Raw genomic sequence first — 19220 nt, 5'->3', positions numbered from 1 at the left:
GTTAAAACTTGCACATAACTTTAAATTTAGTTGCTTATTCAATTGGACCGTTTTTATTAGGTAACAGGAACTAGAGATACATGGAGAAAACAAAGTTTTACACTCAATATATATGCAACTATAGTATAATGTAAATTAAATCTTGTTGACTACAAAATTTTTGATTATATAAATTGTAAGTCTCATTACCTCTTTTAACTTCCACATAAATATCTAAGAATAGTATCTGTTAGATTTTTAAACTCTGAATTAATAAAATGAATTCAAAGTTATAAAAATGGTAGTTTAATCATGATTTGGAAATTGATCAAAGAAGAAATCATATTAAGAAATGAAAATGAAAGCAAAATGGTCCAAAACCTTTGGGATGCAGAAAAAGTGGTTCTAAGAGGGAAGTTTATAGCAATACAGGACAACCTCAAGAAGCAAGAAAAATCTCAAATAAACAACCTAATATTACACCTAAAGAAGCTAGAAAAAGAACAACTAAAACCTGAAACCAGCAAAATAAAGGAAATAATAAAGATTACAGCAGAAATAAAAGATATAGAAACTAAAAAAACAGAGAAACAGATCAATGAAAGCAAGACCTGGTTCTTTGAGAAGATGAACAAAAGCCAGACTCATCAAAAAGAGAGAGAGAGGGTGGCTGGGTGGCTCAGTGGTTGAAGCCTCTGCCTTCAGCTCAGGTCATGATCCCAGTGTCCTGGGATCAAGCCCCGCATTGGGCTCTCTGCTCAGCAGGGAGCCTGCTTCCTCCTCTCTCTCTCTGCCTACTTGTGATCTCTGTCAAATAGATAAATAAAAATCTTTAAAAAAAAAAGAAAGAGAGAGAGGACTCAAAGTAAGCAAAATCACCAATGAAAGAAGAGATAACCACCAACACCAATGCAATACAAACAACTATAAGAGAATATTATGAAAAACTACATGCCAACAAATTAGACAACCAAGAAGAAATGGATACATGCCTAGAAACATTTGACCTCCCAAAGCTAAAGCAGGAAGAAACAGAAAATCTGAAAAGACCAATTATCAGCAAGGAAATTCAATCAGCAATCAAAGAACTCCCAACGAACAAAAATCCAGGACCAGATGGCTTCATAGGTGAATTCTACTAAACATTTAAAGAGGAGTTAACACCTATTATACTCAAACTATTCCAAAAATAGAAAAGGAAAATTCCCAAATTCATTCTATGTAGCCTGTATCACCCTGAGATCAAAATTAGATAAAGACACCACAAAAGAAAAAGACACCACAAAAGAAAGAAGAAAAGAAAAGAAAAGATATAAGAAAGAAAAGGAAAAAAAAAAAGGGAGAAAAGAAAAGAAAAGGAAAAAAAAAAAAAGGAAGGGCATCTGGGTGGCTCAGTTGGTTAAGCGTCTGCCTTTGGCTCAGGTCATGATCTCCGGGTCCTGGGATCGAGTCCCACATCAGGCTCCCTGCTGAGGAGGAGGAGCCTTTTTCCCCCTCCCGCTTCCCCAGCTTGTGCTCTCTCTATATATATCTCTCTCTCTGACAAATAAATAAAATCTTTGGGAAAAAAAAAAAAAAAAGAAAAGAAAGAGAAAGAAAGGGGCACCTGGGTGGCTCAGTGGGTTAAGCCGCTGCCTTCGGCTCAGGTCATGATCTCAGGGTCTTGGGATCGAGTCCCGCATCGGGCTCTCTGCTTAGCAGGGAGCCTGCTTCCCTTCCTCTCTCTCTGCCTGCCTCTCTGCCTACTTGTGATCTCTGTCTGTCAAATAAATAAATAAAATCTTTAAAAAAAAAAGAAAGAGAAAGAAAGAGAGGAAGTACAAGCCAATGTGTGTGATGAACATAGGTGCAAAAATCCTCAACAAAATACTAGCAAACTGAGTCCAACAATACATTAAAATAATCATTAACCACAATCAAATGAGATATATTCCTGGGATGCAAGGGTGGTGGTTCAACACTTGCAAATCAATCAATGTGATATGCCACATCGATAAGAAAAAGGATTAAAAGCATATTTCAGGATTAAAACAATAATTTCAATAAATGCAGATAAAGCATTTTACAAAGTACAACATCCATTCATGATAAAACCCTCAACAAATAGGTTTAGAGAGAACACACCTCAACATAAGAAAGACCATATATGGAAAACCCACACTGAACATCATACTTAATGGGGAAAAACAGAGCTTCTCCCTTAAGGTCAGGAACAAGACAAGGATGACCACTCAATACTTTTATTCAACATTGTGCTGGAAGTCCTAGCCACAGTGATTAGACAACAAAAAGAAAGAAAAGGCATGCACATTGGTAAGAAAGAAGTAAAACTTTCACTATCTGTAGATGACATGATATTACACACAGAAAACCTTAAAGACTCCACCAAAAAACTAACAGAACCGATCAACGAATTCAGTAAAGTTGCAGGATACAAATTCAACCTACAAAAATCTGTTGCATTTCTATACATTAACAATGAAGCAGCAGAAAGAAAAATTAATAAAACAATCCCATTTACAATTGCACCAAAAATAAGATACCAATGAATAAACCTAACCAGAGAGGTGAAAAACCTATGTTTTGAAAATTATAAAACACTGATGAAAGAAACTGAAGGTAACACAAAGAAATAGAAAGATATTCCATGCTCAGGGATTGGAAGAACAAGTATTGTTGAAATGTCTATACTGCCCAAAGCAATCTACAGATTTAATGCAGTGCCTATCAAAATACCAACAGCATTTTCCACAAAACTGTAACAAAAACCCCCCAAATTTATATTGAACTACAAAAGACCCCAAGTAGCCCAAGCAATTTTGAAAAAGAAAAACAAAGCTAGAGGCATCCCAAATACAGACTTCAAGTTATATTATAAAGCTGTAGTAATCAAAACAGTTTGGTACTAGCACAAAAATAGACACATAGGTCAATGGAACAGAATAGAAAACCTGGAAATGAACCCTATAATTACTTGGTTAATTAATCTTTTACAAAGCAGGAAAGAATATCCACTGAGAAAAATATAGTCTTTTCAATAAACAGTGTTGGGAAAACTGGGCAGCAACATGCAAAAGAATGAAACTGGATCATTTTCTTATACCAAACACAAAAATAAACTCAAAATGTATTAAAGACCTAAATTCCGAGTTGAGAGCACAGGTAGCAATTTTCTGACATCAGTTATAGCAACAATTTTCTAGATATGTCTCCTGAGGCAAGGGAAATAAAAGCAAACACAAAACAAAACAAAACAAAACAAAAACTATTAGTACTATATCAAAATAAACACTTCTACACAGTGAAGGAAACAATAAAAAAAACTAAGCAACAACCTACAGAACGGGAGAAGATATTTGCAAATGACATATCTGGTAAAGGATTAGTATCCAAAATATATAAAGAACTTATACAACTCAATACCCCAAAAGCAAATAATCCAAATAAAAATGGGCAGAATACATGAACAGACATTCCTCTGGAGAAGACAGAAGGCCAACAGACACCTGAGAAGATGCTCAACATCACTTATCACCAGGGAAATGGAAATCAAAACTGCAATGAGATATCATCTCGTACCTATCAGAATGGCTAAAATTAAAAAAAAAAAAAAAGGCACAAGGAACAAGTATTGACAAGGATGTGGAGAGAAAGGAAACCTCATGCACTGTTGGTGGGAATGTAAACTGGTGCAGACACCATAGAAAACAGTATGGAGGTTCCTCAAAAAGTTAAAAATAGAACTACCTCAAGATCCAGTAATCACACTACTGGGTATTTATTAAGAATACAAAAACACTAATTCAAAGGGATGCATGCACCCCTATGTTTACTGCAGCATTATTCAGAAGAGCCAAATAATGGAAGTGGTCTAAGTGTTCATCAATAGATGAATAGATAGAGAAGATGTGGTGAATGTATATATACATACAAACACAGACAAACAAAGGAATATTATTCAGCTATAAAAAAGAATGAAATTTGCCATTTGCAATGACATGTATGGAGCTGGAGAATATAATGCTAAGCGAAGTAAGTCAGAGAAAGACAAATACCACATGATTTCACTCATATGTGTGATTTAAGAAACAAAACAAATGAGCAAAGGAACAAATAGGGGTGGGGGGAAAGAAATGAAGAAACAGAGTCTTAACTATAGAGAACAAACTGATGGTTACCAAAGAGGAGGTGGGTGGGGGAGAGGTGACATAGGTGATGGGGAGTAAGGAGGGCATTTGTGTTGAGCACCGGGTGATGTATGGAATTGTTAAATCACTGTAGTGTACACCTGAAACTAACAAAACACTATATGTTAACTATACTGGAATAAAAATAAAATAAAATTTTTAAAAATACCAAAAAAAAAAATCCCAAATAAGGAGAAAATAAAAATAAAATTTAAATAGGAGTTCATCTGTTTTCAAAAAATAATATAAAAAAATAAAGCAATTAGCAAATATTTTTATGCTTCAGTTTTGAAAGCCAACTGCTAATTCAATTAACAAGTTCTGCCTTGATCTAGGTCCTTGATCTTGGTCATTTTAAATATAAGTATTGGTAAAGTATGTTAGAACAAATTACATTTTTTTCTTATGAGAGAACCAAACCTGACCAAAATACAATACATTAATAGGTTTTCTATGTCACAAGTCTTTGTCAGTAAATATACTAAACCTGTAGCCTAGTCTCAATATAAACATTATGAAAAGCATGTTTTGTAAATACCAAGATTTTTACCTAATAATAAAAAAGATTGGGAAACTGATGGGAGGAGTTTTAGAGTATACGTGATTTAGAATTTATGAAGTATTTAATAAAATAATGCTCCATTATTCTCCAAAAGTATATAGAATTTTGCAGACTTGCTAAAAAAGAAACTTTGAACTGAGAAAATTTATTAATATAGGATGAACCCACGTCTTCTTAATGATAAAATGAGTAGCTACATGTTTCTGTTAGTTGGTTTTGTTCATTTTGATTTAGGACTTTGTTTTAAGTGAGAGTGGCAGCTGTTTTGACCCTGTATTTTGTCAGCCTGGCCAAAGAAGCCAGAGGCTATCACTGACAAATTTAAGATTTGTCAAACCTAGTAGGAGGCAAAGAATAAATGGAAAAACCTGAGTATGGAGGTAAAATAAAGGAATCTAAAAAAGAAAAATAAAGAGAAATGAAGTTATTTGATATTGGTGGTAGAGCAGAATAAATTCTGCCTCAGTTCTATAAGTTATGGATCCTGATTTAAAAGTTAAAAGATTAACAGGCAGATACATACATGCAGACATGAATTTTTCTAAATAAACCTTTTTAAAAATCAAAATTTGATTAGAAATCTGAAAGAAGTTATTATGCACTGCACTACAGGTCTTCTAAGACAGTTTTAATCTAATGGAATGACATAATTATCAAAGGTTCTTAAATAAAATAACCAGAAGTTTCTTGATATGCAGATTCTCTTGAAGAGAGAAAGGCATGCAGGACAAATGCTGAGTTACAAACCACAAAGGGATCTGAATAAGACTGGTAATATGTGATCATCTGCCTTAGGGAATTCTACCCAGCAGTGAAGGTTTTCATTGAACATAGAACGTAAGAATAGTTGAATCTGAGTATTTAGTCATCACACTGTCCACTAATGTATAGATTCACAAAGATATACACAAAAAGCTCATTAACCACATGATTCTGCAGATGAGCCAAGGCCTTTATATCCAGATGTCATCAAAATGGCCCCATTGAAATGCTAAGGGTGTCAACCCTTGCCCTTAATTGGGTCTTTTGCAAACAATGCAACCTCATTATCATCATTTATTTGTCAGCAAAAGGAAAAGAGGATAAACCAGAATGAAGTCCCCATACACACAGTCCTGCTCAAAGCAACACATTTCTGCTTGTTGCACAGAGCTCCACTGTAAGGAAAAATGAAATGCAGCAAGAGATCCAAGCAGCTACTCAATGGTGAGCTGTATGCAATGAGACGCTGGAAGCAGGATGTGTAACAGAGATGACATAAGGGCACAGAGGAGCCCAACTTCAATAGGTGTTGCACAACTCTGGAAGTCTAGGGAAGAGCAGCAGAAGGACCAAACTGATGCGTACCCATCAGGAAGAAGTAGCTGACTCTGGGCAATGGCGCTGGCAGGTTATGAGGTGGACAGACATTGTGGCATACAGCGACAGGCCCTGCAAACTGTGGCTACAGCCACAAACCAAAGGACAGTCTTCAAATGTATACAGCGCTGAGAGGACCATTGCTATGTATCATTAGCTTTAAGGACACCCGTACTCATAGAGAGCCGCACTGTTAAGTGTTGCCATCTAAAAGTAACTGTTTTACTAGAAATGTACTCAAAATGGAATGACTATTTCAACAATTTTAGACCTAAAAATCTGTATTTTGGAAACACCAGTGAATTCTAATAGGAAAACTTTTGTTTGTTTTTGGGTGCATAAAGCTGTTTTTACTGCACAGTGCTTCTATGGTCATAGCTATGCCTCATTACGACTCCCATTTATTTTTAAGCCATTACGGTCTTTCCATTACACGGAGTTTCCTGCTGAGTTACAGACATAGAGTTAGAGATAATATTTGGTTTTTGAATATAGGACAAAATTAAGAAATGGCTCAAGAGGTCCACACTAGGAAGTCCACGTTGGCTTGCAAAGAGAAAACAGTGAACTTAAGAAGCTTTTTAAAAAGAAAAATTGTAAAACAATCCCTTAGGATGACTGTGAGCTTAGGAAGGGAAATGTGGTTATAACTAAATGCTAAAGTTTTTTTTTAAAATGAAAAAGGACTTTTAAAAATAAAACACATTTATCTTGGGTCTCAGTTTTTAAAGTCAATTTTGTTGATATTTATTGAATTAGCTGAGAGAAACAAAATAAATAATAGCATAAAAGCTTCATGTAAAGTGTACAGAAGAACATCTTGACTCTTGAGTTGATGAAAACTCTTGAATAAGACTAGTCACCAAGAAAAGATGTGGAGCTCAAACAGTTAGCCATTCAATAAATATCTGCTGAATGAAAAAACTGAGGTAGCCTACATACAGTTGAAGAATAACACATAGATTGGGGCCTTATGAAAACTAAAGGCCTTTCTGAATGGAAACTAACAGGGAGAGCTCAAAGAAAATGAGTCTTCTACAAATTCTGGCTCTCTAGGTGCTCCAGGTTCCCTGAATGTGAAGGATTACTCATCTACTATGACTAATACTTTCTTCCTCCTTAAGAGTGGTTGGCCTACCTTTTTTGCCCCTGAAAAGGCCAACACAAGGTATTCTGTTGATTTTCATTTCTTCCCTTGTCTAGATCACCCTGATGTGTTAATATCTCCCCTGCTGTGTTTCTTTACAGTAGAGAGTGTGTAGAACTGTCACTGCCAGGTTGGTCCTTGGGGATCAGACAGAATGTGTACTACATTGGCATGGAAGCATGTACTATGGGAGCATGTACTACGGTATTCCAGGGATCATACGCTACCATGAAACAACAGAAGTCTAGGTGTAGGTGTTATGTGGGACAGCCAGCAGGAATGGATGGAGCAGGTGACTGAATGCAGGAACATGCTAGGGGAATACGCATTTAAGAATATATCCCGAAGTCTGGTGTTTCACCCTGATAACAAAGTAGTATACAGAAGGGAAAGGATTGGAAAGTATATGTGGAAGAAAGACAGGAAATTTTGTACGTAGGATATGGCTTTGTAGAGATGCTGTGGCTTTGGTCAGGTTATATAACTGATGTCTTTTTGAGTTCCTAGAGCTCAGATAACAGGTAATTTGGCTTCTAACAGAGCTAGTCAAAAAACACTCTCTACCAAGCTACCCAGAGCTATATATAGCAAACTCTGAGGTAAAGAGAAAAGAGCACAGTCATACAAATGCAGAAATCAATTAGGGTCTTTCTGATGGACTGTGTCCTGGTTAATGAAGAGATTCCCATATAAGCACATCACCAGCACAATACATTAAAAATATTTATGACAGTTTTTTTTTTTTAAATGACAGTTTTATTTAATGCTTGTCTTGGAGTCAGAACAATGGCCTGAGTGATTTTTTAAAGTGTCTTCTAGTCTGACAGGTTTCTGACATCATTCAATATTAAAAAAGGTCAGCCACCAAAGAGCTGTGTGGGTCTTAGAGAACACAAATGATGCCTAATGTGTTATATCTGTGATTCTGTGGCCACATTCACGCAAAGAAAATTAAGCAAAAACTTCAATACCTTATTCACTGAGTTCAAAGAAATAAATAAAAACACTTTGGGGTCAGTAATCAACTGGACATTTCTTTCCATCTCAATATTATGCTTTAATTTTGCTAATATTTGGTGTGTGTAGCCTATAATCATAAAGACAAATACTATCTCAATTTGTGGAACCCCAGAGGCAAAGGAAACCAGTATCATTGTTGCGATATGGAGAGAACTGTTTTCTGAGAGATGCTGATACAATTTTATTTCATCAAAAAAGATTATAAACTATAAGGTAGGGCTGACAGGGATTGTTTATATGTTGATATTTACATGTATTAATAGTGATCATCCTAAACCAAAACTTAGTAAAGAGTCAAATTCAGGTGAGAAAGACCACTTATTAAAATGCTGCTTGTGATCACCAAGGAATATGTTTATTAGGACTAATTACACATCGTGAGGTCTTGCTATTCTAATACTATTCAGCTGTTTAAAGATTTAGTCTTTCTAGTGGATAATATACAGGTTTATTTCCCCTGATTCTTGCTCAAGAGAAGAATGTATAAAGTCATATAAACATTTTGCTTGGCTGAAAGAGCTAATGAATCCAAAATACTTACAAAGATGATGCTTTCTGAATCACTGAGAAAGCTAAATGGCATATCTGCTTATTTGGTTAAAAAATCTCTTTATCTAATGTGACTGGCATCAATGATTCATAAAATTACTTCTGTTCAAATTTTAGCTCTGGGGCAAGAGCGAGATGAATAGACCTACTAAATAAAATCCTTGACACAGCTATCCACCTTTCCACTGTAAGAGAAAAAAAAATGACTATCTCTAGCAGAATTAGGTCAGTGCACTAAATTATAAATAGAGAACACACTTTAATATAATAGAGTCAGCTCTTCTATTCAACCAAGGAGGAAAAAGTCAGCATAGGTGACTGGTAACTTGCAGTCTATATGCATTTTTATTTCCTAAATTTCTTATCTGTCTCCTTGACCTGAGAGTTTCCAGGTTCTTTATTCTATAACATGAATATAGTTTTCCAAAACTGTGTCTTACTAATGTCACTACAAAATGAAAGCCGATGTTGACACTATTAAGTAAATAATCTTTCCAAATAATGTTTATTGATGAATCATTTCTCTGAATTTGTTTTATGCTTATTTTCCTTTAATACATCTTTAATACTTTTTAAAAAGATTTTATTTATTTATTTAACACAGAGAAAGAGAGAGACACAAGCAAGGGGAGTGGGAGAGGGAGAAGCAGGCTTCCCGCTGAGCACAGAGCAGGATGCGGGGCTCTATCCCCGGACCCTGGGATCATGACCTGAGCTGAATGCAGACGTTTAATGACTGAGCCACCCAGGCGCCCCCATCTTTAATACTTTTTAAAGATCCTATTCTTACCATTTTTTTTTGGAATGGCTTCTCGACAAATGTCCAGTAGAAATTGTAGTTACATACACAGAATTACGAAAATAAGAACACGAAACTGTGAAAGCAACTGAAGCAAAATTAACCCTTCTAAAATAGCCAGGAGACCAAAAAGAAGTCAAAGTATGTTTAGAGGTACGTGCAGAGGCAGTGAGATGTCCATAGAAATGCTGGCAATGACTCATTTATATTTCTAAAAAAACCTGGGCAACTCAAGTGAATGGAGGTCAAGAATATATTAGGAAAGTGCACAAAAACCTAGGATAAAAAGAATGCCAAATGTTCAAACTCACTGAGACCATTAAAGGTTTTAAACAATGGTCCTTTCCATACTCTGTTCTTGAACACAATCTGTTTTCTAGACATAAATAAACATTTTATATTACCTTCTGATACATTTACAATTTGATATTATGTCCCCAGACTGTCATTACTAGTTTAAAATTACAATGTACCCAAATGTCCTATGTTTGTGTATATTTCAAGACAGAGAAAAAATATAATGTGAAAAAATTGACAAAATCTCTATATATAATCAAAATAATGTGTACGTATGAAAAGAAAAGTACTTTTGTTTTTTAGAAGAGGCCTAGTTCCCAAACTTGTTATTTGAAACAACTATTTTTCTGATTTATATGGAACTCTAATTAGGATTTTCCACTTCTGATTTAATCATACCTTTCACATCTTCATCCTCAATTGTTGTATTTGAACTCTCAGTTGACTCCTGTCGAGAAGAAAACATGTGTTAAGTTGCAAACAATGGAAAACTTCACTTTTTTTCTTCTTAAAATTGGCAAGTGATATACATATCATGCAAAATTCATCAGCAAGCTGTGTACATATATTGACATGCAGATGGACAAGTACATTATGTGGTTTTAACAGAAATAAAATGCCAAATGCTGCAAACACTTCAAAAAGGGAGTGCTCTGGTGGCCTACTCTGAAGTATGATAAATGTAGGTTATTTGTAGAAGCAGCCCAAGTATGCAACTTATTTTAAGAGCTGTGTAAGGCCATATTTGGTTACAGTGCCCCATAGGGTGTGCTTTTTCTATATATTTATCAGAATTGAATATATTAGCCTAATGAATTTGACCCTAAAATAGAACAATTTCTCTTACCAATTAATTAATGAGTAAATAACCCCATCTTTGTATAAGGAACTAGATCAAGCACTGAATTCACAGCCTATTTGTCTTATTCTTGTGTAGAGACAGAAAGCATTTCATTGTATCAATACGATCAGGAAGCTAGGGGTACTAAGCTGAATTATGCTGAAATTTCATTTTTTTTTTTTTTTTAGATTTTATTTATTTATTTGAGAGAGAGAGTGAGAGAGTGCATGAGAGGGGAGAAAGTCAGAGACAGAAGCAGACTCGCCATGGAGCTGGGAGCCTCATACAGGACTGGATCCCGGGACTCTGGGTTCATGACCTGAGCCAAAGGCAGTTGCTCAACCAACTGAGCCACCCAGGCGCCCTGAAACTGCTTTTAACAAGAATTTCCATGTTTGTGATCAGCGCAATGGAATTATATGAATAATTTACTTTCAAGAACAATTAGATTTTTTCATCCATTTCTTAATTAGAAACTGTTATCAATTAGAAGCTGTTATCAATAAGAAACCTGCTCCCATAATGGAAAGACAAAGCCATTTCTTTGTAAAGCTAAAATGAAGTTGAAGATTAATAAGCACACTTAAAAGGATACTGTAACTGCCAGTATTAAGATACAGTTTCTTAAAATGGTTTGATAAATTTTTTCCACTAATAATGTGCTAACAAAATTTTTTCTAGCAAAGAAATTTAGTAGTATTCATAAGAAAAACACAATTATCTACTTGAAATGATTAAAGGCTAGAGCTGAAAGAAGTTGGAAACAAACTTCCAATCCAGAGCTATGTGCTCAGTGATGAAAAACAGATTTTGGAAAATGATGCAGATACCAATCAGTGTCCTTGTAGAGATTCAATAATCAAAAAAGCAATCAATTTATATAAATATTATATATAATATTTAAGCCAAAGGGACAGACTAATTAAATGTGTATCCAGAAGCTCTCCATATACACAAAACAAAAGCAAATAGTCTTCATGCATTTCTTAATGTGACCTAGTGTTCAAATTTAAACTCAAGATGAAGGTAAACCCATGCACTGTAAAAGTAAACGAATTCATGTAAGCAAGAAATATCATGCAGCAACTCTTACAAATGATATAGCTAGAACTATTGAAGTATCCACTCCAGCTGTTATGCTTGGTCTTTCATTTGCTAATGATATTTAAAAAAAATTTTTCTCCTATATGATGCTCGTGAGTCCTATAAGTCTTTCAGGGACTTAAAATATTTTGTATTATGACCATAAAATACATCTCATATTAAAGAATACTTGATTTTTTTTTACTTTAATGATTTTAATATTGATCAACTAAATGTTAAACCAGAGGAAATGTGTTCTCTAAGACTTAAATATTGTTGATAAGAGTAAGGAGAAATTAGACCTGTGACTATATTTAGTATTTGAGAAAAATCGATGAAATATTTTTTCCTTCCCTTAGAGATACAATAATATATGAGAGTTAGTAAACTGGAAACATGGAATATGTTCAGAAAATGTCTCCTTTCGTCCTATAGACATGTACACAAGTACTATTATTTAGTTAACATGCTACACAATCTACAACAGACAGAAAACATTACAGTCTTCTTTCAGCCTAAGTGGTTAAATATCTGTTACTGAAATGCATATAACTCAACAAAAACAAACATTTCATAAGAATTGAAACTCCCTGATTATCCTCAATTTCATGCCAAACAACAAAAACAACACCAACAGGGAATTAACAGAAAAAGCACTATGACAACAGAATAAATAAAACTCAAAAGCAACATTAAATTTAAACAAACACTTATGAACTCAAGTTGATTTTTTTGAAGACACTGAAATGAGATAGCAAGAAATGCTAAAATTTCATGCAGAATATAATTAAAGTACAATGCACAAACAGGCATGGAGAAGGGAAAAAAAAAAAAAAAGACCAGATGGAATTGCTTAAGATACACAGTCATCTTGACATAAAGACTTTGCTTAACCCGACTTTTATTGGCTAATGGTTCCATTCATTTCTTTTTCAAGATGTCATTCATTTTTGTTTTGAAAGAAATATGTGTAAAATTCTAGATAAATGAGGTCCCCCCCCAAAAAAGTGTGGTAGAAAAAGGGTAAGAATTTTCTTTCCCGTATTTAGATAATGAATTTTGCTTTGGATATTTGATGAAATGTGTCATCTTGTTAAAGCAAGATGATGTTGATTCTTTCTGAATACCTTGTTTCCATCAGGGTTGTGGATTACAGTAGTTTGGGGCTCCTGAGTGAGAACAAAATAGAGAAAGAAACAGTTCGCATTGGTAAGTACATTCTTACTAGTGTGAGGGACAGAGCAGAGTGAGCCAGCTGACAAAACTAAATAGTGACAAGAGCTTAAGCGATGTTAACTATTGTCAGAGGTAGCAGCTGACAAGATCACTGATGAAAGATCTCCCTGATGAGCCCATGAGATAGGATACCTCAGTACACAGCAGCAGCATGCAAAAGACCTTATTCGTGATCAGTACACAGACAAGGCTTTGAAGTTTGGAGACCTAAAGAGGCACTCACTGTTTCACAAAGTTCTGAAACAGAACTTTCCTTTTTTCTTTAGTGAGTAGGCTGTTAATGTGTGTCCTAATAGAAAACGGACCAAGAACATTGGAGATTAGAACTCTTTAAAATGATCTTGAATCCTTTCTGAGGACTTTTTTTCAGGTGCATCTGTGAGAATGGATTATGATGTCATCACTAGAGTTAGTAATGTATAGTTAACACACAGATAAATACTCTGAAAATCTAGAACATTGTGCCTTGCTTAAAAAAAAAAGGCTATCCTAAAGAATGTATTTCCAAAGTCCATTAGCAATTCTATGGAATATTGAAAAGGTTCATTTAAAGGATTCTAGGAGTAATCATATAATCACTATAATCTGAGACATACTGCTATTAAATGCCATGCTAATTTATACCTAAAAAATAAATTTCAGCTTTATGGACTACATATACAGATTTGCTTGTAAAGTCATGCTTTACTAAGAAGAAAATATTATTCCTTTCTGCTTTCTATCAGAGAATTGAAGAAACATTCCCAAGTGGAAAATAACACTCAAATGACTGATGTTAAAAAAGATTCAGTGTCCATATATTATTGGCATGCTTGGCACTTTCATTGCATGATGTCTTGGTAACTGAGAGTTACTGCAGCCCACTGAAAATTTTTTCCCACTATAAGCACTCTTCTGTCCTCTAGGATCTCCTCTTCACCACGGTTTATGCCATAACAAAGAACACATTTACTGCTTCTTTTCTTCCTTTCCCTTGTGAGAGGTGTGATTGACATTGTCTTTTACTCATAGATAACACTGTCTTGATATGTCCTTTTTCCTTTAAGTGTTTTTAAACTGAACCTTCTGGTTAACCCAAGTGAAATAATCTTACTATTTTTTATTCATTAAAAATAACAGTACAGAGGATAGTAAAAAATCAGAACTATTTCAGAAAACCCTTATCAAAATATGTAATAGTTTGAACAAACCATTATGGAACTCAGAGTACTGAATGCCAGTATTCAAATCTTGACTTTTAACATAACACTATCTCAAAGTATTAAAATGATTTAGTTGTAAATAGTGTGAATTGATTAAAAGGGGCAAAACTCATTTCCACTGATCATTCAAAGCTCTCTGCTATACACTTCATTCTTTGGATTAAAGTGAAACAGTGATCATTTAAAACACAGCAAACAAGAAGCTCAGAATTACCCAATGCCTCTTTATCTCAAAAAGTGAGGTCTTACAAAGCCCTGCTGTCTTTTAGTAAGAGGGAACGGGAACTCTGAATAAGGTCTACATTACTGTTGTCTAGCAATAATCCCCTTAGCTCTCCTTGATGTCAATATTTCTATCATGAAAGGAGGAAACCGTTTTTTGCATCATCTAGAGCTACCATCAGAAGAAGAGCTAAGAGCAACCAAAGCGCATTCTACTGTATTCTAAAGCAGCATGCAACAGTTTCAACTACAGAGACCACAGCTATCAGAATAATGTTCGACAATGAAATGAGATCATCTCATGTTAGAAACACACTGCTTGGCAACTACCTTAACAACAACAACAAAAAAGAAACGAAATGAACTTTTCTCATTATCTGTGTAAGCAAAACAAAACCCAACAAAATAAAGTACTTATATAATATATGTATCTATAGAGTGAAAGCAAATGAGAGAAACAACAAAAACAATAAAGAACTTAAGAAGGGTTACAAAGAGTCCAGGTATACCAGCGCCGGGGTAGGAATATTTTCTTTGGGGCTGGTTACCACGTTGGCTTTGTTGTTTATCTGTAGGTATGCAGAAAATAGAAACAGAGATGCCTTAAACCCCTTCGTAGCTAATGTCTCTATATTGCAGCACGTCTATGTGGAGATATAGACTTGAAAATAAAGAGCCACTGAGGATGAACGTGAAAGACACTGTGATGTCTGACAAGAATAATAATCAATTCTATAGTCATACAGGCTAGGACCGTGTCTCTGACAGTGGAATGATAAAACAGACTTGGGTGCTTTGGCTGTGGCACATTAGCCACCGAAGAACTGCTTCAGTGGAGCTCGAATCAACTTTAGAGTATGAAATAAATATAAACATTTTCATACTCTTCAAGGTGGATTCTGTTCCCAGCTTCCAATTGTTCTCTGTTATGAACACTTTTTTTTTTCATTTTATTCTTGATCCTGAAGTCACACATAGACCGTCTTTCTCTGAGAAGCCATCATCACTTTGCTTAGTAGGCATCCAATTCAAAACCTCTATCTTCTGATGAGATGCAGGCTTTATATTTTTTAAATGGTACGTCTGGGCCTCTTTAAAAAAACACATCTCCAATTATAAATGGGCAAACTGAATTCTTTACTATATTCTGAATGTTAGAAGACCTTTTTCACAATTGTTTGAGAGGAAAACACTGTGTTTCTTGACAAAGTGTTACTCCTTTGCTTTTCTTTCAAAGTGCTACTATTGAAGATTGTGTTTGGTAATATCACTCCTTTGCTTTAACATATTGGGGTTGACCTTAAAGAAAGATCATCTCACAACGGAAGCCACATTGTGAAAGCAGCTCAGGCGTCGATAAGTATTATAATGGGTGCACAGAGAAAAATCAAGGTAGACAAGCGACAACTTGAAATCACAACTGAGTTTGGGCACTAAAGGATCAAAAACTAAACAGTAATAGTCAACATTCTTTTAAACTCATGTGTGATAACTTACATTATGGTTACCAAACAGAAGTATAAATTAACATTAATTCTCTTATACTGCATTATCTACTACTATTTTCTTTACATATTATTATCTAAAGGAACACATCCCATAATTTCAGTATAAATGTTCTTAAGGGTCTCAAAGAGAAAAACGTACTGTATAAAACAGATGAACACCAAATGAGTTTATAAGCAATTACACCAATTTAATTGGACTTTCTGGGAGTTTTTTTCTTTTGTATTTTATACCTGAAGATCATACTGAAACCACTACTGGGAAGAACATAGAAGGTTAAAGAAATTAATTTAGGTATATAATATTTTGCTTTTCTATTTTTTCACATTTGTGTGATTGTTTGGTATCAGTATTATTTAAATAAGCTATAACATTATGCTCTGTGACATGCAAGAAAAGAGAAAACTTCTGGTGCCCTTTACTGAAAAACTCTTTAAATGTTAAACCATCAATCTCTATTTTGCAGATGGTCTAAAATTTTTCTTTACGTAAAAGTGTACAGAATTTAGTATCAAATTTGTGCAACAGCCAGAAAGAAATAAGAGATAATGGAATCTATTAAGAAGAGATCAAAATTTAGTACTTATGTTAGTATGAAATACATGATAAAAAAGGAGGGATGCACACACAATTTCCTTTCAGGAAGACTGTGTGGCAAAACACAGATGACGTCTTGTCAAATGATCAGAGTACTTATAATTAAAGCACCACATGTATTTATTATGTTATATTCAGTTTATATCAGTGGATACAAAAGTAAGAGAGGAATATATTGAGATACTTATACTTCTTTTTTTGGTGATACTTTTATTTCTGTTTTGAGAGAAGAGACTTGATAGTTTTCTAGAATGGTTGTGAAGAACTGATTTCTTTTAGTGAAAACGTCACACATGCACACCTATGCACACATACTTCTTTGCACAAATGTGTGCACACATATAGAACACACACCCCTAGACACATTCACACACAGGTACACAGTGTATACACACTACCAAGTCAACCTTTCCAATCGAGGGCCATTCTTCCTGGATGAGCTATGCTTTATTGTCAGGCATGGCAAATAGGAGTTAAATATGAGCCTCAACCACCACTTTTAATTGTGTTTAAATGTACAGTTACAAACTTTTTAAGTTAATGTAAAGATAAACTTAATGATCTTTTATTACTATGGGAAGTCTTTTGAAGGTACTTGTAATTTTAATTAATTAGTTGAAAAATAATAGGAGAATTTCTAAGTAAAAGTAGAAGTAAAAGTTTTCTAAGTAAAAGAATTTCTAAGTAAAAGACTAGGAGGACTTCTTTTTTATTAAAGAGTCAAATACTAAGTAGGAGTTAAACTATAAGCTGTCTTTTAAACATATAAAAACTTCTGTTTATGAAATATAGTTATTTCATATTATGGAAGCTATTTTCCTTTAACAAAACTAAATCAAACCAGATATTTCAGTAATTCACTGAATTACTGTTATGAGGCATGGGTAAGATATTTTTATTTCGCAGGTGTTAAGGTTATTCAGTTTTGAGGTTAATAAATGTTTCCTCTATAAGATGCTTAACTAGGATGGGTCCATTGTAAGCTTACTTTCACACTATTTATAAACTTCATGGTAGATGCATTATAATGTACCTGACCTAAAAATAACTCCTGTTTTAGTAATCATGATCATCACTTAAAAATAATCCTAGAGTATTCCTTCACTTATCATTAAACAGGCATTAACTACGTCAGGATCTCTTCAGTGTCAAGAGAAAACTGGACCCTGGTCTTATAAAAGATCCTTTAATAGCACATGGATAAAAGTATGAACTTTTTACATATTTTAGAAATTCAATTTCAAAGATAAACAGTATTATATGAATGTGGGTACTGTGTTTTGATAGTTAAGTGACACTGATGTGTAATGGTCCTACACTTTCTCCACTTAAACTAACTTAGGTAAATAAGATTGTTTTTATTCCTAAGTGTGAATTTTCACAGGAGGAGAAATCTGGCAGATAGAGATCCTCACCATCATCTGAACACTCGAACTGGACTTCCTTTTCTGAATTGACCAGTCAAAGAGAAAGGAAAAGAAAAAAATGACCGGTTGAATTTTTAAAGTATCAAAGCAAGGAGCACAGAATAAATTTCTCTTTAAAGAGGAGCTATAAGTTGTCTAGAAGAAAAAAAAGCTCTGGAAATGTTTCTTTCTATATAAGGATAGTAGTAAAAATAAATATCTTGATAGGGATTGTGGCCTCTGCATCACTGAAAGGTACAGAAAAACACACAATGAAACATTTTGAAAATTTAAAATATCACATTTTCACCAGTGTAACATTGGGAAAAAGGCACCATCAACCATCATTAATGAAACTGAAACTGAATAAACTAAGCAGAAGGAAGAGAACATTACAGGTTGAGGAAAGCAATTGGTAAAAGGCAAATGCCATCTTAATGGGAATCACAAGTGCATGGTAACCACAGCTCTGGAAATTCCCAAATCACACATAAACAGGAGGTGAAGAAATGATTGGGCATGAACATAAGATGTGATAAATGATCTTCTATGTTATATTTTCAAAATAAACTGACCAACTAACTTTAGGTCAAGCTCAAATGTTAGAATATTAACTAATACCCAAGAATGTTTAAGTGTTCATGAGGAAAGTACACATCTGTCATTGGAAGAGAAAGAAAAGGATTAAAGAAACAAAATACTTAGGTAATACTCCGGAAAGATAACAAACATAATACAAATACAAGGTTACATTCAATCAAAGATAAATTCCCATGAAACAAAATAGAACCAATAGAAAATAAGTTGTATTACTTTCTTTAGAAATCCTGGAAAGCCAAAAGATCCTGTTATCTTTTCTGGAAAATTTTTCTATAATTTTTCAGAATATTCACCTTGAGTATGTCTCAATACCTTATGATAGAAGAGCAAGAACAATTAAGACCATTATAAAAACTGCCCAAGCAGAGAAATTTAATCATTTGACATTAATTTCCCAGACCCTATGATTTGATTTTTTTTTCAGGTTATACATTTCAGCAGACTTCAAGAGCATAGCGTAACTAGTTGCAAAGCATTTGGTTTTCATTGATTTTTCAGGTCACTATGATAGTTCAGGAGGTAGTAAAGCAGAGAGGATTTAGATATTCAATTTCTACAACTCCATATAAAAGTATTATTTTGTCAGATTATTTAATTATAATAAAATAGAAAAATATACTTTTTCTTG

General features: G+C 34.2%; 1 protein-coding gene across 15 annotated transcripts in view; it reads right to left on the bottom strand.

Moving 5' to 3' along the window:
* Nucleotides 1-19220, bottom strand: part of LOC111153485 (calcium/calmodulin dependent protein kinase II delta) — a 326696-nt gene that overhangs the window by 26368 nt on the left and 281108 nt on the right. For 6 of the 15 annotated variants that reach the window (XM_022512578.1, XM_022512581.1, XM_022512590.1 and 3 more), the window contains exon 14: nt 10299-10347. The exons of 1 other annotated variant lie outside the window; for it this stretch is intronic. In XM_022512578.1, the coding sequence (XP_022368286.1) occupies nt 10299-10347 (49 nt within the window). Of the gene's footprint in view, nt 1-10298; nt 10348-12950; nt 12993-14992; nt 15053-18001; nt 18035-19220 lie in introns of all 15 variants that reach the window. 8 more of the 15 variants (XM_022512570.1, XM_022512574.1, XM_022512618.1 and 5 more) reach the window with 5 other exon arrangements.

This window comes from Enhydra lutris, unplaced genomic scaffold (genome assembly GCF_002288905.1).
Source record: "Enhydra lutris kenyoni isolate GAN:26980312 unplaced genomic scaffold, ASM228890v2 scaffoldscaffold3, whole genome shotgun sequence".
Lineage (NCBI taxonomy): Eukaryota > Metazoa > Chordata > Mammalia > Carnivora > Mustelidae > Enhydra > Enhydra lutris.
This window is presented reverse-complemented; position numbering and strand designations above follow the sequence as displayed.